The 22,899-nt window shown below is 39.9% G+C and overlaps 1 protein-coding gene across 3 annotated transcripts in view; it reads left to right on the top strand.

The window, feature by feature from the left end:
• Positions 1-22,899, top strand: part of osbpl3b (oxysterol binding protein-like 3b) — a 147,950-nt gene that overhangs the window by 57,466 nt on the left and 67,585 nt on the right. For 2 of the 3 annotated variants that reach the window (XM_034174991.1, XM_034174992.1), the window contains exon 2: positions 8,734-8,874. The exons of the other annotated variant lie outside the window; for it this stretch is intronic. In XM_034174991.1, coding sequence (XP_034030882.1) covers positions 8,779-8,874 — 96 coding nt within the window. In that variant the 5' untranslated portion in view covers positions 8,734-8,778. The remainder of the gene's footprint in view (positions 1-8,733; positions 8,875-22,899) is intronic. 3 annotated transcript variants of the gene reach the window in all.

The following is a 22,899-nucleotide window of genomic DNA, read 5'->3' as shown; positions in this document are numbered from 1 at the left end:
CCACTGTCCAGATGTCATACCCAGTACTGCCCTAGCTGTCTCCCTCACCACATCTGCAGTACTTTTCCAGTTGTCCAAAACTGCTTCCCCAACAACTAGTGCTTCTCTCACCTGCTCGCTAAATTTCACACAACAGTCTTCCTCCTTCAGCTTCCACCGTCTGATCCTTTGTTGAGCTCTCACTCTCTTCTTCTTCTTTACCTCTAAAGTCATTCTACAAACAACCATCCTATGCTGTCTAGTGACACTCTCTCCTGCTACCACCTTACAGTCTGTGATTTCTTTTAGCAGTTTTCTTTACACAAGTCAGGGGATGGAAACATGAACATTTCCAAGTCACTGAATATGTCTTGGACTTCAATTACATCAATTATGAAGAAATACAAAAGTTTCTTTCACCAAAACATCAAATCTTGGCTTTCATCTCAAATGTACTTTCTGTCTAATTGTAGCTGAACTTTCAGTTCTTCTTTTTAAGAAAATCCTCCTCTGCACCACTTCATCAGGAAGCTGGATTTTATATTTTTAATTAATTTATATCAATTTGTAGAGATCTGCTTTCAGTTTGAGTTAAGGAAGATAATTTTAAAAAATGTATTTGAAATGTAATAAACAAAATGTGTGAAATACCAAGTGTTCCAATACTTTTGAGGGCAATTGAGAAACACTGAGAAACAGCATCTTATGGCCCGGTCCCAATGGGGAGAGGATTAATTGCGCATGAATTGAGTATACAAATTTCAGGCATTCGTTGTCGTCCGCAACAAAATTGGCCAAAAATGACAAATTTCTCAGTATGAATTACGGATATATTAATAATGTATAGTGAATATATAACGAACAATCACAGATGTATAACACATGTTTTGAGGAAACGGATCGGACGCATTGCGATTATCACGGAGGTATTATGGATGTATTGAGAATGCATTGCACACGTGTTGCTGAAACAGCGGTTGTATTGGGCATGCACGGCATCTGCATTGCAGTCATAGAAGAAGCGCACTCGGGCCACTATTCACGCCAACACCACAGCGACATGTCTACACGACCGACGTCAGAGAAGCAGGGGAGGAAGAGGCAGAAGGCTGCTGCTGATGCAGAAGAGAGGGCTCCATCTCCCACCCCACCTCCTCCAGAAACAGATAGTGCCAGGTTCCCACCCCACCCCCTGAAGCCGTTGCTGTTGATGAGGTCCTGGAAGTCGTTCCTGGACTTGAACAAGTTGATTGGTATGTTGTTGGATGGCAGCAACTCTCACACTACGTCTTTGGGATCCATAACTACATCTGTACGTCTCCACAGCTGGACTGGCAATGACTGGCAAATATGTCAATTTCTGCCACATTTATATAGTACTTTGGGTTTACGTGAAGTGTCTGTTACGCATTTGCAAATTGTTCGCAAATCAGATGCAAAGTAGACATAATACAAACGCTTTATTCGTGGCCAATCTGTATGCATTCGCTAAAATTACTTGTAGTTCGTGATGTGGACGTGATAGGCACGCTATATATCCATTTTACACACTGTCCCAGTCTGCTGACAAGCCGAAATACCCCATCAGTTGCGGATATCATTGGATATACAGCGCATAGATTGAGTATGTATTGCTTATGTAAGGCAGATGTCATCTGCAACCAAAATTTTGTGCAGCCCAAAAATCCTGGCAATGGAAAAACATAAAAGATGCCTCCAATCATATAGAAAACTACACCACATTATTTGCCTGATCATAAAGATTCCAAAAAGGTATAGTTTGGACAATCTGTGACTGAATGTTACGGAGTTATGAGGTAAAAGCAGCAAGAATGGTGACAAAGGTCAGTTTCCGTTTGTACAGGGGTCAAAAGTTAAGGTTGCTCCAATTTTGATAAAAAATTATGCAAATTATTGGTTGAGTTAATCAAGTTTTAAAAAGTAATAGTTTGCATTGTGTGTCATGCTTAGTTCATGTTACAGGGTAACATATGCAGTGGTGGGCACAGTTCCACTAATCCGCTAACCGCTAATTATCGAAGCTATTGTTTTCATTATCAGATTAGCCTTTCAGAAAACTTTCAAGACCATCATCGGATCAATTATCTTCCGATAAATTTTGGAAATTTTATTGCAAGCTTGGTGAATAAAGCTTTAACAGTTAATAAACATTTTAAAGTCTGTCATCAAAGATTTTATAGCCTACCTGTTAAGTATTTTGTAGTAGATGTACAGTAACATCTTCTACAGACAAAGGACAGCTGGTTTCAGAAGAAACCGCTCTATCCTCTCCAATCAGAGGAGAACTGGTCACAGGAGATAACCAAAATGAGAGCCAAAAAAAAAATCAATTCTTTTGATACCCTACTAACTAGCCAGCACTATCACCCAAGTCATCCAGAGGCATACAGTTTTAACTTATGGTTAAAATTTTAACCAAACTAATTTCGGACAATTTATGTAAATAACGTCACGTCTGAAGTTTTATAAAGTGAAAATATGAGCTATATGTTTTAGTTTTAAAGTATTGCACTAATTTTAAAGGTTTTAGTGTGGACATAGTGTGTGCACAGTGCATTCTGGGTACCGTAAAAGTTCACAACAGGAGAAATGCATTTGAGACACTCTGATCAGGCTCCACACAGATGACAGCATTAAACCCTTTGTATATTGTGCATAAAGCTCTTGTGAATATATTCTCCCGATTTATAGACATTGTTATTGTGTTTGTTTTATGTAAAAATCCAGAAGAAGCTTAGGTTACTTCTCCATTATTTTCAATTGGAATCACTGTGAGCTGCAATCGCTTCCTGTTTGCTCTATAATGTCCTGCTTATTGTCCTTTATAACACTGTTTGTCATCTTTGTTCCAGAGTAATGTATATAAGATGTCTGAAATTTGGTTTATTTATTAAATTCCACGCAGATTAAATGTAGCAGACGGACAGATTACTTATTTGGAATATTTGTTTTGGCAAGTTTTCACGGTCTCTGCTGCCCTCTACTGGCCGGTAGTGTTCATGGCAATATTTGCCCTAAGTACTGAGATATTCCATAATCCTTTGCGTGCCAGAGAGTTGCTGCAGCTGGTGAAAAGAAATAAAAATGTACATTTTGGTTGTTTAATGTTCATTTACGATTGTCGTCATGTGTTTTCTCTCTGTGCTGTTTAAACCGCAGCAACTCTCTGGCGCGCAAAGGATTATGGGTTAGGGTTTGAGCATCTGGACGCCAGTAGATGGCAGTTTTCTATGCATTTTGACCCCAGTTATATCAGACAGTTGTCTAATCACAACTTGACTTTTGGCTTTTGCAAATGGCTTTTTTTTACATATAAAAAAATGGCATATTTTATGAAACCACATTTATATGTGGACCAACACACGCGTCACATTAACGTGTTTGTTTTTACATAGAATGAAGAGTCAACCAATCAGTGTTAGCGGAGGCTCATTTTACCCATAATCCCTTTTGCGTCTGTGTGTGTTTGTTACAAAACTTCAGAATTAGTGTATTATTTAAAATTAAAAGATATGTGTTATATTTTAACTTTGTACAAATGACAGAATTGTCATTAATGTAGTTATTCTATCCACAATAATTTGATTTATAAATCAAAACCATAAGTCAGAACTGCTTTATTTTCCAAGACCTCTGCCTCACAGCGTAACTGCTGGATGTTGTTAAGGAAGAGTGATTTTTTTTTCTTTGTGACAGTCTGGTGGCCAGGCTCCTTTTGCTGCGGTAGAGTAAAATACGTAGTAAACAGAAACTTCCAGCAAATTTTTGGGTGGTTTATCAGTTTAGCTGTATAAAAAATAACTTTTCAGTTAGCTGATTAGCTGTTATCAAAGCTAACTTTTTGGTTAGCTGTGCCCACCATTGAACATATGTCACATGTTATAGAATCCAATGGACATTGACCTTGTTTGACCTTTACTTTAGAGGCCAAGCATTCAGCATTGTCAAAACTATTCCATTTATTCATCCTGTTAACTCAACCAATAATTTGCATCACTTTTTACCAAAATTAAAGCAACTCTTTACCTTTTGATCCCTGTACAAACTGAAATTGACCTTTGTCACCATTCTTGCCTTTTTTACCCCAAACCCAAAACATTCAGCCATAGATAGTCCAAACTACACCTTTTTGGAATCTTTATAATCAGACAAGTTAGTAACATGATGTAGTTATCAATTTGATTGGAGCATTTTTAAATTTTGACCCCTGTGTAATTCTTCAATTGACCCCTACCTGGCTGCCTATTGAAAATTCAAGTGGCCAGTCGGGTTTTTTTAAAGTGTAGTGTCTAAGCTGTATTTGTGCTGAATTTGATGCTTGTATCACTATTTGAAGGATTGTTTCAGTTATCTGCTGCACTAATAAGCCAACAGAGCACGGACCAGCTGCTGTCTGTTAGGTAAAACGTGCATATAAGGCAACCCGAATTAAAGGGGAGATGCTGCTTTTAACAACCTGGACCCCATTTCTGGCATAAAATTCGGCCGTTTACTCGCCAATATAAGTTTAATGCGATTAGAGGTCCATAGTTCAAACAACGTGTTCAGTTCAAATCTGAAGCAAACCTTTTCTTCTTCTACTAAGGTGAATTAGAACTTTTTGTGGTATACAGCACAAACTACTGGACAGGAGGAACCTAGCTGTCAATGCAACTCACTGACTTCAAAATGCAGCTCTTTCAACCAGATGTGCAGTGCCGTGGCATGTCAATCATCTGTGTCCAATCAGATTTCAGGGGAGTCCAGTGAAACCTCGGCCTCCACTCTAGTTCCTCCCATGTCAAGAAATATTCAATATTTGGCATTTCCTGTTTCACTGTGACTGAAAATTTGGCACTTCCTGTTTGAGTATGAGTTTGCCGCTGAATTCCCACGAGATTCCATGGGATCTTGTCTGTCAATCCAGGAAGTGTTTCACATTAGAACATTTCCTGTTTTACTGTGGATTAAGAATTTGGCACTTCCTGTTTAGAACTCCCTGTACCATGAGCACGCTTCGTGTTGCTGTGTGATGCTTCGCTCGTATGATTAAGAACCCAACCTTAATAGAATGCTTAAGAGTTTTTTGCAACGTGTATACGAGGTCTGTTAGAAAAGTATCCAACCTTTTTATTTTTTTCAAAAACCTGATGGATTTGAATCACGTGTGCTTGCATGAGCCAACCTTGAACCTTCGTGCGCATGCGTGATTTTTTTCATGCCTGTCGATTGCGTCATTTGCTGGTAAGCAGCCTTTGTGTGAGGATGGGTGGAATCTCTTGTCGGATTTTCTTTGCAAGGAAAATGGCGGAACAACTGGAGCAGCGCGACTGCATCAAATTTTGCCAGAAACTGGGCGACAGCCAGGTGGAAACCATTCGGATTATTCAGACGGCTTTCGGTGACGATCCTATGGGCATCACACAGATTAAGGAGCGGTACAGCCAGTTTAAAGACATCTGTACAACGGTGGAGAGCGAGCCACGCTCCGGTCAGCCATCAACATGCCGAAATGTCTTTGATCATTTCCAAAGTGAACACTGTGGTGATGCGGAACTGTCGTGTGACTATCCGAGAAATTGCGGAAGAGGTGGACATCAGCACTTTTTCGGCACATTCCACTGTGACAGAAGATTTGGCCATGAAAAGAGTTGCAGCGAAGTTCATGCCGATGACTTCGGCACAAAGCTGCTGACAGGACATGCTGGACTCCAAAAAATGATGCCCACCTCATCCACCATTCAGAAGATTCAGACGGCTTTTGGTGGCTTTTCAGTCGTGGGACGATCCGAGAAATTGTGGAAGAGGTGCGCATGTTACAGCATGTCCTGTGAGACTTCAACACGGAGTTGCTTTTGCTCCATTGGCAGCTTTGTGCTGAAGTCATCGGCATGAATTTCGCTGCAACTCTTTTCATGGCCAAATCTTTTGTCACAGTGGAATGTGCCAAAAAAGTGCTGATGTCCACCTCTTCCACAGTTTCTCGGATAGTCACACGACGGTCCCACATCATCACAGCGTTCACTTTGGAAATTATCCGGTCATTTCAGCATGTTGATGGCTGACCGGAGCGTGGTGCGCTCTCCACCGTTGTGTGGCCTTCTTTAAACCGGTGGTACAGCTCCTTAATCTGTGTGATGCTCATAGCATCTTCACCGAAAGCTGTCTGAATAATCTGAATGGTTTCCACCTGGCTGTCGCCCAGTTTCTGGCAAAATTTGATGCAGTCGCGCTGCTCCAGTTGTTCCGCCATTTTCCTTGCAAAGAAAGTCCGACGAGAGACTCCACCCATCCTCACACAAAGGCTGCTTACAAGCAAATGACGCAATCGACAGGCGTGAAAAAATTCACGCATGCGCACGAAGGTTCAAGGTTTGCTCATGCAAGCACACGTGATTCAAATCCATCAGGTTTTTGAAAAAAATAAAAAGGTCGGATAATTTTCTAACAGACCTCGTAATGCATTATAATGTAATAATGTGTAGAATATATTGGTTTGCACGGGGGGGGGTTTTGTGAACAAATAAGGTGTGAGTGTTGCTTTCTCCAAGTAACTCTTTTTGTTATAAATACGAGGTCTGTCCATAAAGTATCATACCTTTTTATTTTTTTCAAAAACTATATGGATTTCATTCATATGTTTTTACGTCAGACATGCTTGAACCCTCGTGCGCATGCGTGAGTTTTTCCACGCCTGTCGGTGACGTAATTCGCCTGTGAGCACGCCTTGTGGAAGGAGTGGTCCCGCCCCCTCGTCGGTTTTTCATTGTCTGGAAATGGCAGAATGAAAAGGACTTTTTTTCCATCAGAATTTTTTCAGAAGCTGTTAGAGACTGGCACCTGGAAACCATTCGAAAAATTTATCTGGCTTTCAGTGAAAATTTTACGGGCTTCACAGAGAATAAGGACTTTAACTACAGGTTTAAGGACCCCTTTAAAGGACGGTCGGTGCGCCGCGCTGCGAGCTGCGACGACGCGGCACAAACCACTGGATCATTTCTAAACTGATGGCTCTGTGGATACGAGACCGTCGTGTGCTCTTTCTCTGGTTATCACAAGAGCTGGACATCAGCCATTTTCTGGCAGATTTCACTTTTAACAAGAGATTTTGTCATGGAAAGCCGCGCGGAGGCTTCGCGCGTCATGACCGATTCGCTGATGAAGCGAGACAAAGGAACACCTCCATTTCGGCGTGTTAGAGGACAAGTTGGGACATGTCCAGCTCTCCACAAGTTCTTTTATACTCACTCGACTGGTAAGCACTGAAAGCCGAGATAGGCATGTCTAAAACTCAGCAAACTAATGGTCTGCTGTGTGGCACTAAAATGATTTACATAAACACATTTTGTCTGATGTTTGACATCATCTGACAAATGCCACTCAGAATCCTTTTCCTTACCAAAAGGTGGTTTTGTTTTTTGTCATCTTTTTTCCTGTGATGTGATCTTAATTCTTGTGTATGAAGTCTGGCTGTTGAATGAAGGTCCAATTATTTTCACACTTCACTGAGATGATATTACACCTCACTCATGATACCACGCTTCAATAAATTCATATATGTGATGTTTGTCTTTTATTCAGCCATTAGTGAATTGTGGAATCAAGGCAGCCACCACAGAATGGAACAAGCACAAATACTAAAACAAATATTAGCCAAATGTTCTCACTTTCAATACAGTTCTGCTTGGGACACCTTAGGCTCTTTCTTGAAGACTTAAAGCTCACAATTCTACCCCCTCTCCCCCCACCAAGCTGTCATGGATGGGGAAACTAGCTACAGAGACCAAAACTTTTTTTTTGTACCAGGTTGTAAACATGTTTATTTCTGTTGTAAAGTTGGGCATTTTAACATGGGCTTCTACGGAGAGACTTTCTTTTGGAGTCTGCCTCAAGTTGCAAACTTTGCCATTTTCATGCTGTCTGAGGAACTATTTCAGCACTGGAGGTTGTCACTTGGATCCACCGCTTGACTTTCTTGAAGCAACTGCTTTCTACTAAATTTAAATTAAATCTGATTGTGGTGTTTTGAGAAATCCTAGTGACAAACAAACAACAAGCAGACATCCATCCATTTTCTAAACCCGCTCATTCTAGTTAAGGGTCACAGGGGGTCCTGGGACTCATCCAAGTGGTACACCCTGGACAAGCTGCCAGTCTACTGCAGTACCAACACATATAGACTAACAAAGTCATTCTCACATATTTCGGTCAATGTAGAGCAACGACAACCAACAACAACAAAACTGTAACTTCCTTAGCAGCCAGGGGCCATAATGTTTGTCATTCCTTGATGCTCAAGTACATTTCATTGGGAATTGTTTTCTATATTTTTGTTTTGCTTCCATATATGTAATAAAACACTGTGGTGTAATTATATGTAATCTTCATACGCCACCACTCGTACATACGACAATTTATGTGGACATGATTGTCCTCAGTTCACAATTTATCACTGTCTTTAAGGCTGAAATGTAAATTATTCAAAACTGTGTTCCCATCAATTCCCATCAACACCTTCTCCAGTCTTGTCAGTCAGCATTGTTTGCAGCTGCTGAGATATCTTCTGTGCAGCTTTTCCAGTAGCATCCTATATTCTTGGGACATGAAGAAGATGGAAAAACTAATCACTCCTAATGCATTTTTCAGTGAGACATCACTAAAAGGCTTTGAAAGCTCTTCCCCTATTGAAACCTTCTGCCTCTCCACCCTCTTTATTCCTGACCCCCACCTCCACCACTTCTTTTTAAAATGGAGACATGTCCCAGGGACTCCAGTTGCAGCCTGACAGTCTGCAGTGAGATGGGCTCAGAGGAACGCAGCTTATCCATGTCACAGAACATCTCCTCGCTGTCACGCAGCAACAGCAGCTCTTCGTCCAAACATGACAGCCGACAGGTAACATGCACCAGCCACTCACGGCTATCCAACACTCCACCGTACACAGTGCACTTGTGAAATAGGGCATGTGGTCACGCTGCACTTCCCACTTAATAATTAAATGATGTTATGTTATTAAGGTGTTCTCTTACGGTGCCATTATATTTTAATGTTAAGTGAAAGTCGGGATGCAGAGTTCACTTAGTGTTATCGCAATATTATTTATGAATGTATTCAGAGGACATTTTTCTTTCTGACTTTAAATTTCAAAGAACATTTACTAATGTTATGCAATGATTTGAACACAAACTGTGGCATTTGTTTTTCTTTCTCTTGCCTGCATATATTACTTTATTAAGTCATAACTGGCTGACACCATTAAGAAAATATGCAATTTTTAATATTATGATAAAAAAAATGTTCTTTTATTTGTTTCTTTCATTTTTAAGCAGCAACACACACACTCGGTGTTAAAAAGTGAATTGTGACTAAAACTGTGAAAAAAGCTCACACAGTGCTATATTGGAGGAGGCGATCGTGACGACAATGACAGTCACAGCAATATTTGCTGTGAGTGGATATTGAGTTTTCGTGTTTATGTGTCTCCATGAGATCTATGAGTCTGTGTGTGAGGAGTGTGCTTAACACGAGGTGTGAAAAGTGAGTACATGTGAGGAGCTGAGCCGCGGCCCCACAGACATACAATCTCACACTGAAGTGTTGTCACATTTTGACACAAACAGTTTGTTTTGAATGAATGTGAATAGCATTTGATGCAAGCCTAGCTTTAATGTTTTGGTGAAAGAAAACCCTCCTCTGTACCACTTCATCGTGAAGTCGTATAACTGGGAATACAAAATGCAAAACATGCACTGTGCACAATTTCTCCAATCACAGCCACAGAAGCCTGTAACTTCTTCCTGGTTGTCTGGGTGTTTTGGTGGCTTTCCTCACTCTTCTCCTTCTTGCACAGTCACTCAGTTTTTTAGAACTGTCTACTCCACACAGCTTTACCATAGAGTGTCATACTGTCTGTATTTCTTCATTATTGATGTAAATAAAGTTCAAGACACATTCAGTGACTTGGAAATGTTCATGTATCCATCCCCTGACTTGTCTGAAGAAAACTGGCAATTAAACTGATTATTTACAGGTATTATACCAAAGGGGCTGATTACTTACGCAACCCATCATCTTGGCTTTTATATTTCTAATTAATTTATGTCAACTTGTAGAGATTTACTTTCAGTTTGAGTCTAAGGAAAATAATTTTAGAAATTTTTATATTGAGAAGCCTGATTTACTTTTTGTATTTGGAATGCCATAAACAAATTAAAATGCGTGAAATACTAAAGGGCTGAATACTTTTGCAACCCACTGTAATCTGCATTGTCTCAGTCCACCTAGTCGTAACAATGGGTACCAGCTTTAGCTGGGGAAGTAAATGTGAGGTATCACTATAAAGCAGTTTGAGCATCTACAAGATGGACTGTAAAAATACAGTACATTATTATTATTATTATTATTATCATCATCATCATTCTATAAGCATGTACCCCCAGCCCTCCACCACCAACAGAACCCAAACCTAACAAAGAGAGCAGGCCAGTGACCCATTGGAGACTGCCCACTGGGATAAAGGCAGGCAGTGCCTACAAGCAACACTGCGCTCCCCGGGGCCCAGTTTCTATAGCACTCATTGTTTTTACGCTGCACCAGATCAACTTGAGTTCACCCACACATCAAAAAATTGATTTATTCTTTTCATTGTTCATTTTCTGTGGATTGTTTGCATGACCAAAAAATAAATCAAACTAGAAGCACTCAGAGAGTGCAAACCTCCGCCAAGGCCATGGGGTCACTGACGCCATAACATCTACACGCCGTGGAATCATTGAACCTAAAAAAGTGTAACAATGATGTTTGCTCAGTAGTAAAAAAAAGTTTCATCTGCTGTGACTGGATAGCATGTATCCTTAGTGCTTGGCATCACAGTTTATTGCAACTTGCACCTTTCCCAGAAGCTACTGTCATCTGAGCACTGATATTGATATTGCATGTGCTTATAGACAAAAACAAATAAGAGACAAAATTCAATTTATTATTCAACTAAACTGCAGATATATGACAATAATGCACCCGAACGTGATGACAGCTGCAACTGCTTAATGCTAACTTTTAACACTGAAAATACCATAGAAATGCTAACGCGTTAGCATTGGGATCCGGATCGTGATCTAAAATTTAATCACTTGTTCCTCTTGTCATTTCCAACCACTCCACAAAATGTCATCAAAATCCATTCAAAACCTTTTGAGTTATCCTGCTGACAAACAGACAGACAAACAAACAAACGCGACCGAAAACATAACCTCCTTGGCGGAGGTAATTACTTGTGACATAAATATTTTCCAGGAGCCAGAATGTGATGAAATTAATAAATAATAAGAAATCAGTCCAACATTCAAAAGAGTTGCCTGTTGTTTTCATTGCTTTACTTCCAAATTAAAATAATATTAAGAAATAGTGCTGCTAGATCATCTTTTTGTTTTCTTTATCTCCTGCAACAATCTCAGATATTTCTCCAAGATTCCTCTTGTATTTGTCTTGCTGATGTGAGCTGAAGTGTTTGTGGAAGCAGAGCTTGCAGCACACATGGGGATGACCTTCATCTGCCGGAGCCGTTAAATAAAACAATAAAATCTGACATTGTTTCAAATTTAACTGATGTTAGCTGCAAACTTCTATTCGTGTCAAAGGAACATTTACTTTGGGAGACTCAGATGAGGAGTATCACTTGCATTCAGCTATAAAAATTTTGGTCATGCATCACGTTTCTCTGTGCATCAGTGTTGAGGTGCCCAGCAGCTGGAGAAGTCCAAGGACATGTTAATATTTCACCTGGCTGCAGCAGATAGCTGGTTACTTTCCAGCGGTGGGGATGGACTGGTTATCTGTCAGGATGGCTGCCATCCAGGACCAGAAGCAGATCTGTGGTGTGCTGGATGCGACAAAGTGTGGCACCCACGCACGCCCCTGGACTTGACCTGCAGTCTGACGTTATTCGTACTTTTTTTTATTCATCATGCTGAATGTTTGGAAAGAAAGAGTCCTCCAGTTTTCAGGGATGTCCACTTGTTTCAACAAAATGTATGAAGCAATGAAGTAAAGGTTAAAGAAGTGGTTCATCGGTTCAATCCCCAACCAGACAGGAGAATTAGGGTGCAGAATGTGGGTTTAAAAAAGAAATAAAACAGCTGCACTTGTCTCTCTGATTACCATCACAAACGTGCCCTTCAGCAAGGGCTTTAATCCCCCAGTTGTTTCCGGTGTGTGTGTGTGTGCGCGCGCATGCGCCTGAAATGGAAGTGTTACATAAAGGCAGTTCCTTTTGCACAGATTGTGCACACAGCAGTTTTTGATGCTCTTGCATTATATCTCAGACGACACAGACTACAGTCCTGCCAATTTGAAAATTTTGACATAAAAACAGACGGATGTTTTACCACCACAATTTTTGTTGCCAAAAATTTTTAAGCAGCAACTATTTAATTCGTAAAGTATGACACAGCAACAACTCCCACAGATGTTCACACAAACACAAACAAACTTTGGTGATGTTGTTATTGGCACAAATGAACTCTGTTGTTGTCATCTTCGCCCTGAGTGCTTATCTGCAGGCAGCAAACTCATTAAATTTTCATTCCCGAAAACAGCTTTTTGAAAATGAATCCAATGAAGTTTAGTTCCGCTTACAAACACACGTACTTTGGGTACACTTTGGGTTCATCCATTTAGGCCAACAACAAATACACAGACTGAAAAATGGTTTTATTAAGATGAAAACTCTGAATAAATACAAACTAACCAGTGTTCAGGGCATCTTCAGCCTAAATTTGCTTAGAACTTAAAATTTTCAAAGTGAATATCCTGCTCCCAAGTCTGTGGACCCCAGTCAAAATAAAAGATGTGGATGCTGTTCTTCCCATCACTACGGAGGTATGACAGCACTGGATTGTTTGTGTTGGGTTGATGGTAAGGACTGAAGCCCTTGTAGATCATCTGGCCTGTTTTTGTTGGTATTTGAAATGCTTGTGCATGCATGTGTGCTGTTAGTGCAGCGGATAACTGAAAAAAATGCTTCAAATGGTGATGCAAGCACCAAATTTGGCACACATACTCCTTAGACATTACTCTTTTAAAAATGCCGGGTACCCACGTGAACTTTCAATAGGCGGCCAAGAAGGGGTCAGTTGAAGTATTACACAGGGGTCAAAATTTAAAAATGTTCCAGTCATATTGAAAGGTATTCCATATTATTTGTCTGATCATAAAGATTCCAAAAAGGTATAGTTTGGACTATCTGTGAATGAATGGTCTGGAGTTATGGGGTAAAAACAGCAAGAACACTGAGAAAGGTCAATTTCAGTTTGTACAAGGGTCAAAAGTTAAAGTTGCTCCAATTTTGGTAAAAAGTGGTGCAAATTACTGGTTGAGCTAATAGGATTAATAAATTGAATAGTTTTGACTGTGTCGCGTGCTTGGTTTGCAAAGTAAAGGTTAAACAATATCAGCATCCATTGGATTCTGTTGGGAAAGTGTAGTGACACGGACCCACAACAGGGGGCGTAAATGAACGGACAATGAAAGAGTCGAATATGAACACTTTACTGTCGTGAATGAGCACAACCACAATACAGAGGAATATAAATTTTTGCAAACAGTCAATCACAAAGGTGACGTGTGGGTAGGCTCGAGGATAGAAGATGTCTGTCCTGAGAAGAACCGGAACCACACGATTTCCTCCGCCACCGAACCTGGAGAATACTGGAGCCGCCAAGTCCCAAGTCCCCAGGTGGCCACGGTCTCCGAATGTCGGATCTGGTACTGCTGGCGAGGAGCAGAAACAATGAGATGTGGGTGTGTGTACATCCAGTAGCAACAAAGGTGGAGATTCCACCTCCACCTCAAATCCAGAACCCTGGCACGTGCAGTGTTAGTGAGTACTTATCAAAGTTTGGCGTGGGGAGCGAAGACGTCAGCCCTCCACATACCACAAACCCAGCCTCCAGCTGCAAGCACTCACAGAACCGACTGCAAACAACACAAAAGCAAAAACTGTCTGTGAAAGACAAAACAAACGGCTGAGCAGTTTACCTTCACAGGTCGAAGATATCTCGGCAACGAGGTGGAGATGACGTCCGGGTTTTATGGAGTAGCATGATGAAGTGTAGATGGGTGACAGCTGTCATGAGATGATGAGTGACAGCTGTCACCCTCGGCTGTGTCCGTGGCGGCAGCGCCCTCTTGTGCCTGAAGCCCGCACTTCAGGCAGGGCGCCCTCTGGTGGTGGGCCAGCAGTACCTCCTCTTCTGGCGGCCCACACAACAGATTCTATGACATGTGACATATGCTACCCTGTAACATGATAACTAAGCATGATACATGATGCAAACTATTCCTTTTTAAAAACGTATTCACCCAACTAATAATTTGCATCACTTTTTACCAAAATCGGAGCCACTTTAACTTTTGACCCCTGTACAATTTGAAACTGACCTTTGTCACTGTTCTTGCTGTTTTTACCCCATAACTCCACAACATTCATTCACAGATAGTCTAAACTATACCTTTTTGGAATCTTTATGATCAGACAAATAATATAGAATACCTTTAAATATGATTGGATGCACTCTGACTTCAATATGACTGATGCACTCTGTTTTTGATTTAATGCTCATACGATCATGTGTTTAATAGATTATTCTGGTCAACCAAAAAAATAATAAGAATTTTTCTTCCATGGACTTTGAGAACTGATTTAGGGTAATTTCGGGGTGCTGAAACCAAATCTAAGCTCAGATTTCCTCTATCACATCATGTTTTTTGTTTTTTTTTTGCAATCCGCATGTTCCATATTGATGGATTACGCAAAGGTCGCTCATTCACTCACAAGTTTGACACCATGAAGGAGAGTTTTAAACCAGGTTTGCGAAATGTGAATAAAGAGCTGTAATATTGTTTATGGAGCTGAAGAGGTGTGCAAGACTGTAGCTTTTGGTTCAATGCTTGATATGAGAAATATGTTTTCATATCTCAAAAACATGATGTGATTCGCAAAAACTAACACAAGATTCAGATTCAGCGCCCCCAAATGACCCAAAATCTGTTGGAAAACCTCCATGCAAAAAAAATTGTGTTGACCAGTGTTATTCTGGTGTTTCATCTGCCTGTGTGTTTAATGTGATGAAAAAAATATATAATATAGCACATTGCTCTGTAGAGTATATATCAAATATACCATAAAGCAAGTAGACCTACATTCTTGCAGCTATGTATGCTTTTTGCAAAGAGTCTTAGTCTGCAAACAAACACTGTGATTAGGGCCCCTTCACACATAGTACGAATGCGGTCGAATTGCACATGAAGCAGGAATCGTATGCAATAGTTGTAAAATCGTAGCTGCTTCTGATGCCTCGTACACCTGTTGCTACAACCACTTGCGCACACCAGCGGCTAAAAGACAGAGAGTTCCCCGTGAGAGCCCATTCGATCCCTCTTGCTGCAGGTGTCGGCCAAAATCCAGCATAATGCATCAGCATAATGACTGATTTACTAAGATACTAAGATTCCATAAAACGAGTGAAAAACTGTGTGTTGGGCTGGTGAGCCTTTTGTGGGTGATTTGTTAATAATAATTGCACACATGACAGCAGGTGGTAACATGACAGCAGTATGTAAATGATGATGAGTTAATGTGCTAAAAAAATTATCCATTTTCAGCTTTGCACAACATAACACAAAAACAAATATTATTTAGTCTGGTTGTGTTTGGAATTTTTTTATTATTATTGATTAATTTATACTTCTTATGCGTAGCATATATATATATATGTATAGACACACACAGTGAGGCAAATAAGTATTTGATCCACTCTCGATTTTGCAAGTTTTCCCACCTACAAAGAATATAGAGGTCTGTCATTTTTATTGTAGGTACACTTCAACTCAGAGACAGAATCTAAAAAAAAAAAAAAAATCAGAAAACCACATTGTATGATTTTTAAATAATGAATTAGTATTTTATTGCATGACATAAGTATTTGATCACCTACCAACCAGCAAGAATTCTGTCTCACACAGACCTATTAATTTTTCTTTAAGAAGCCCTCTTATTCTGCACTCTTTACCTGTATTAATTGCACCTGTTTGAACTTGTTACCTGTATAAAAGACCTGTTCACACATTCAGTCAATCACACTCCAAGCTATCCACCATGACCAAGACCAAAGAGCTATATAAGGAGAACAGGGACAAAATTGTAGACCTGCACAAGGCTGGGATAGGCTACAGGCCAACAGGCAAGCAGCTTGGTAGAAGACAACAACTGTTGGTGTAATTATTAGAAAATGGAAGAAACATAAGATGACTGTCAGTCATCCTCAGTCTGGGGCTCCATGCAAGATCTCCTCTCATGGGGTAAGGATGATTCTGAGAAAGTCCAGAACTACACAGTAGGATCTGGTCAACGACCTGAAGAGAGCTGGGACCACAGTCACAAAGATTACAAAGATTAGTAACACACTACGCTGTCTTGGTTTATAATCCTGCAGGGCAGCAAGGTCCCCCTGCTCAAACCAACACATGTCCAGGCCCATTTGAAGTTCACCCGTTCAAGATCCTGGAGTGGCTGAGCCAGTCTCCAGACCTGAACCCAAAAAAAAATCTTTGGAGGGAGCTGAAACTCAAAACCTGAAAGCTCTGGAGAAGGTCTGTATGGAGGAGTGGACCAAAATCCCTCCTGCAGTGTGCAAGCTTGGTCAAGAACTACAGGAAATGTCTGACATCTGTAACTGCAAAAAAAAAGGTTTCTGTAGCAAATATTAATGTCTGTTTTTCTACTGGATCAAATACTTATTTCATGCAATAAAATGCTAATTTATTATTTAAAAATCATACAATGTGACCTTTTTTTATTTTTAGAGTGTTTTTTTTAAGATTCTGTCTCTCACAGTTGAAGTGTACCTATGATAAAAATTACAGACCTTGGTCATGTCCTTCTTGATATCAGGCATTTTCCCACACTTTTCACAGGACAGCAATGGTAGCTCAGTGGAAAAGTTTCTGACTGCCAATCAGAGCTTTTGGAAAGCACAGGTTCGAATCCTGTGGGTGGCATGTGTTTTTTTTTTTAATTTTCACAGCAGCTGCGAAATGTGGTTACACATGCTGCAGCTGCTTGCACTATGTTCCCACATGCACGAAAGCATGTATTTTTTTATTTTTGTTTGTTTGTTTGTTTGTTTTTCTTCATAGCAGCTGCTCACACTGTGTTCCCTCATGCATGAACTGTCATAGCGACATCATGCATGGCTGCCTGTCAGCACAGTGTTTTTGTGGTTCGCTCATACGAGCTGTTCCGCCGTGAGTCGCCTTGAGTTGTACTTAATCATACTATGTGTGAAGGGGCCCTTAAGCAAATTGAGGGAATGGGGTGAGAAAATAGTAATCAAAAAACCTTCCAGAATGTATCCCTGGACATCAAAACCTCAAACCTTTCTGGGGGTCTTGAGCCCCCCCCCCCAACAGCCATTTCAAATCCTGGCTACAGGCCTGAGATTTTAATTGGTACTGAATGAAGGTACTGAATGTATGTTTATCCTGAAATATTTAAATAATGTGCAGGTTAAAGTCTTTCTACAATATGATGCTGCATTAGAAAAGAACAGCAATGGTTAGTGAGTGAAATATAATCTTGTTCAGCAGAAAAATTTGCTGTTTTCTTCGCTGTCTTCACCTTGTTTCACGGTCATAAAAGAGTTTTGATTAAAAGGCAGATGGTGAACACCTTATGATTTGGCTGTGAAAAAAGTTTCAAAGATTTTTTTCTTGTTTTTTTTCCTTCTTTTTATTTAATTATTTATTTATAAAAAAAGTTTCAGTCAAAGATTTTTTTCTTGTTTTTTTCCTTCTTTTTATTTAATTATTTATTTATTTATTTATTTATTTATTTATTTATTTTTTGCTTTAATCCCTGTATTAAAGCTGCGACCTGCATTATGACTCAGTGGCCGTAATCAGTATCGCTAAAGTCAGCAAGCTATTGATGCCTGCTAACGTACATATTAAATAATACTTAAATTTTGCTCAGTGGACATACTACAGCACAGACGTTTTGGTCAACTGTACAACAATATGAAGTAAATACAAAGTTTAAAAAAAAACTGTAGAAGTATTGTGCTACATGAGTCTATTGAGGATGTGTATGGTTGAGTGCGGTGATGCTTTTGGGAATAAGTTGTTTAATAGTCTTGTGGTGAGCGCTGTGATGGACCTGTAACCTTTTCCTGAAAACAAAAGTTCAAACAGGGGATGAACTGGTTGAGACGGGTCCTTTAGAGTGCAGGATGTCTTCCAGACAGCAGAATGTGTAAAGGTCTTTTACGGCTGGAAGCTGGGTGTTTATAAAACTTTGTGCTGATTTGATGGCTCTCTGTAAAGCCTTCTAATCAGCCACTGAGCTGTTGCCATACCACACCAGGGTCCCATGGGTCAGAGTAAGGGGATCCTGCTTTAAAGCTGCAGTGTGTATGATTTAGTGCCATCCAGTGGTGAGATTGCACATTGCATATTGTATCACTGGTTACAATACTGTTTCTGTTTCTATTTTCTCTATTTTAGCACACGGGGAAACATGCTCCTCTGCCAATTCTTGTGATAAGTAATATATACGAAACTTTGTTTCATAAAATTCAGGGTCATTAAACTTGTTAACCTGCACTAGTAACCAGTAGACATTGTATAGGAGAGAAACCACTGATTCTTCTTCTTTCTTCTTCAGTCTTCTGGTCGCACTGAAAAATAGTAAAGACAGAATAAGTATGTTCCTTTTGGGCTCCTGTACCAACATGGTGGTGCAACATGGCAGCCTCCATGAGGGGGCCCCTCCCGTGTAGGTATGAAAGGCTCATTCTAAGCTTATGAAAACACATTGATTCCTTGTTGCTTTATCACTATACATTTAACACTGCTGAATTTGCTGTGTACCTGACTTTTTTTCTCTGATATTTATAGTTTAATGTTTGATGTTTAATGTTTAAATTAAGCAGCTTTTGTCCAGACTAATATTGGTCACAAAAACATCCCCATAGACACTGAGGTGATACAGTGCATCCTCAAAATACCTCATGATCAGGTCTCCAAGAAAGAACCCATTTTGTATCTTTTGCTTTAATTGAAAAGAAACTTCTGTTAGCCATGCCCTCTTGACATATACATATGTAAGTATGTCTAAAATGAGTTGTTTCACCACGGATATGCAAGCCATCATAGGGTACTTCCCCAGCATAGTCCAATGCCCACTGAAAACTGGGTGGACTGAGATAGTCTGCATGAAGTGTTTGGTCCAAGGACACTGACAGGTAGCTGTATACAAAAATTTATTTTGCTTCAAGTGACCCCTTAAAGCTTCTACCAACTAGGATTGATTTAAAGTGGAGCAGAGTTGACAGACTATTTTCTGTGTCCTCCACAATATCACTAATTCCTCTGTTTTCACTTTGTTTATCTTTCCATAGCCATTTTCCTGGAATTCTCAACACAACAAATCTGGATTAGTCTGTGATACAGTATCATCCTTATCTCTTCATTTTATCTGTCAGGGATTTGATTTGAGCATCCTAATCTCAGACAGGAAATGATACCTGTAAAGTGCGAGATTAGACAGTTATTGTGAATGTGTAACTGGAATGATGAAGTGAAAGTTGATACGATCATGTATGCAAAAACTCATCAGGCTGTGTTTTATTTAAGCATGGAAAAGCTACACTACATGTAGCTTAGTGGTTGAACTCTTGACTTTAGCTTTGTTGGCATAAAATCATAGATGAGGTACTAGAGCGTTGGCACCCCGTACTGCCTATGTATCACTACTATGTGGAACCATCAGCTGTCGCCATGTTGAGCTGGAAGTGCTTGAAAACAATGTACAGCAGTGCAAACAGTCACTCGACAATAAAGCAGCACATAAACCTGTCTTAGCAAAATCATGAAAATAATTCAATTAATCGTGCAAATCCATACTACAAATGCATTTCATACAAAGGATATTTTCTTCCCTCAAATTGACAAGAATAAAAGCACCTGCTTGCAGCAGAATGTAGAAAAGACAAAAAGTTCCGTGTGTGTCTGCGGGCGTGCCTGCATGCGTGTGTATAACTTTGATCACGGACAAACTAGGGAAAGCTCACATTTGTTTGGTATGCTTATGTATTTTGGGTCAAGAATGAATGCCACCAAAATGGAACATTTATATGACTAATTATTGTGCTTAACAGTTTGTGTGTGTCTCGAAGAAGAAAGACTGCATCTTCGGAAAAGAATGACAACTTTATTACACATATTTACAGAACAGCCCCGTAGTGTTCCTCCTGCTGCTTGCATTATCCCGTCACCAACACTATCTCCACAGTGCAGCAAAGCCCAGCCTTATATAGGCCTGAGGCCCCCAACTGGTTTCTTTTGGACAGTAATATTTTTGGAGAAACTACAGATATTAGCCAAGACCAGTGAACAATGGGATAATTACATTCTGGACTCATCCACCATTCGAGCAGGGGGCAATAAATCACTTATATATTAAGTGTGTGCGTGCGTGTGTGCGTGCGTGCGTGTGTGTGCGTGCGCGCCTGTGTGCATGCATGCATGATTTTATTTAGTAAGTTCAGTGTAAGCACATATGGATGGCACAAGTGAAAACACTTATTTCCATTGTGATAATAATAGTGATAATAATATTAGTATTTATATGATAACAAGAACCTAAACAATTTATAAATACATTAAGACAGCAAATTAACATAAAAAATTACGTAATTAACAGGAAATAAAAGGGTTGAGTTCTTCTTCTAAAAACTGTTGAGATTTAAGGTTCTAATAACATTCTGGATTCACACACCATTCCAACTCATTATAGAGACTTTGCATAATTTATTACCACCCTTGAAAAATGTCAGCTATTTTATAAATACTACCCAATCTAGAGCCCGTGGGGATTATTCGAGGAGGCGAGACATCGGTTTAGCAAGAGGTCAAATGTAAGTATGATTAATAATTATTGTACTACGGAGCCTTAATATCATCATCCAGTCGGGCTGGGTGGTTAAACAATTGTTGTCAAGTTTCTGTCAATTTCCATGATACATATACTCTTTCTCTCCGATTGTTCTGTCTGAGTTATTTTCATTAGTTACTTCATCCAAACCATCAACATGCTTATTAGACCCCATTCCTGCCAGGCTGCTCAAGGAAGTCCTACCATTATTTAATGCTTCAATCTTAAATATGATCAATCTATCTTTGTTAGTTGGTTATGTACCACAGGCCTTTAAGGTGGCAGTAATTAAACCATTACTTAAAAAGCCATCACTTGACCCAGCTATCTTAGCTAATTATAGGCCAATCTCCAACCTTCCTTTTCTCTCAAAGATTCTTGAGAGGGTAGTTGTAAAACAGCTAACTGATCACCTGCAGAGGAATGGTCTATTTGAAGAGTTTCAGTCAGGTTTTAGAATTCATCATAGTACAGAAACAGCATTAGTGAAGGTTACAAATGATCTTCTTATGGCTTCGGACAGTGGACTTATCTCTGTGCTTGTTCTGTTGGACCTCAGTGCTGCTTTTGATACTGTTGACCATAAAATTTTATTACAGAGATTAGAGCATGTCATAGGTATTAAAGGCATTGCGCTGCGGTGGTTTGAATCATATTTGTCTAATAGATTACAGTTTGTTCATGTAAATGGGGAATCTTCTTCACAGACTAAAGTTAATTATGGAGTTCCACAAGGTTCTGTGCTAGGACCAATTTTATTCACTTTATACATGCTTCCCTTGGGCAGTATTATTAGACGGTATTGCTTAAATTTTCATTGTTACGCAGATGATACCCAGCTTTATCTATCCATGAAGCCAGAGGATACGCACCAATTAGCTAAACTGCAGGATTGTCTTACAGACATAAAGACATGGATGACCTCTAATTTCCTGCTTTTAAACTCAGATAAAACTGAAGTTTTTGTACTTGGCCCCACAAATCTTAGAAGCATGGTGTCTAACCAGATCGTTACTCTGGATGGCATTTCCCTGATCTCTAGTAATACTGTGAGAAATCTTGGAGTTATTTTTGATCAGGATATGTCATTCAAAGCGCATATTAAACAAATATGTAGGACTGCCTTTTTGCATTTACGCAATATCTCTAAAATCAGAAAGGTCTTGTCTCAGAGTGATGCTGAAAAACTAATTCATGCATTTATTTCCTCTAGGCTGGACTATTGTAATTCATTATTATCAGGTTGTCCTAAAAGTTCCCTAAAAAGCCTTCAGTTGGTTCAGAATGCTGCAGCTAGAGTACTGACGGGGACTAGCAGGAGAGAGCATATCTCACCCGTGTTGGCCTCCCTTCATTGGCTTCCTGTTAATTCTAGAATAGAATTTAAAATTCTTCTTCTTACTTATAAGGTTTTGAATAATCAGGTCCCATCTTATCTTAGGGACCTCGTAGTACCATATTACCCCATTAGAGCGCTTCGCTCTCAGACTGCGGGCATACTTGTAGTTCCTAGGGTTTGTAAGAGTAGAATGGGAGGCAGAGCCTTCAGCTTTCAGGCTCCTCTCCTGTGGAACCAGCTCCCAATTCAGATCAGGGAGACAGATACCCTCTCTACTTTTAAGATTAGGCTTAAAACTTTCCTTTTCGCTAAGGCTTATAGTTAGGGCTGGATCGGGTGACCCTGGACCATCCCTTGGTTATGTTGCTTTAGACGTAGACTGTGTTTCATAATTATTGTATGGCCTTGCCTTGCAATGTGGAGCGCCTTGGGGCAACTGTTTGTTGTGATTTGGCGCTATACAAGAAAAAAGTTGATTGATTGATTGATATTGTACAACCTTCCTCTGGCTTTGTTACATATACACAGAGAGCACCACAAGCAGCCGGTCAGCTCTGCTGCTGAGTTCACCACAAGCCACGAGTGCACGTTT

The sequence above is a fragment of the Thalassophryne amazonica genome, chromosome 7 (genome assembly GCF_902500255.1).
Source record: "Thalassophryne amazonica chromosome 7, fThaAma1.1, whole genome shotgun sequence".
Classification (NCBI taxonomy): Eukaryota; Metazoa; Chordata; class Actinopteri; order Batrachoidiformes; family Batrachoididae; genus Thalassophryne; species Thalassophryne amazonica.
The sequence above is the reverse complement of the archived record's forward strand: the minus strand, read 5'-3'. Positions and strand labels throughout refer to the sequence as shown.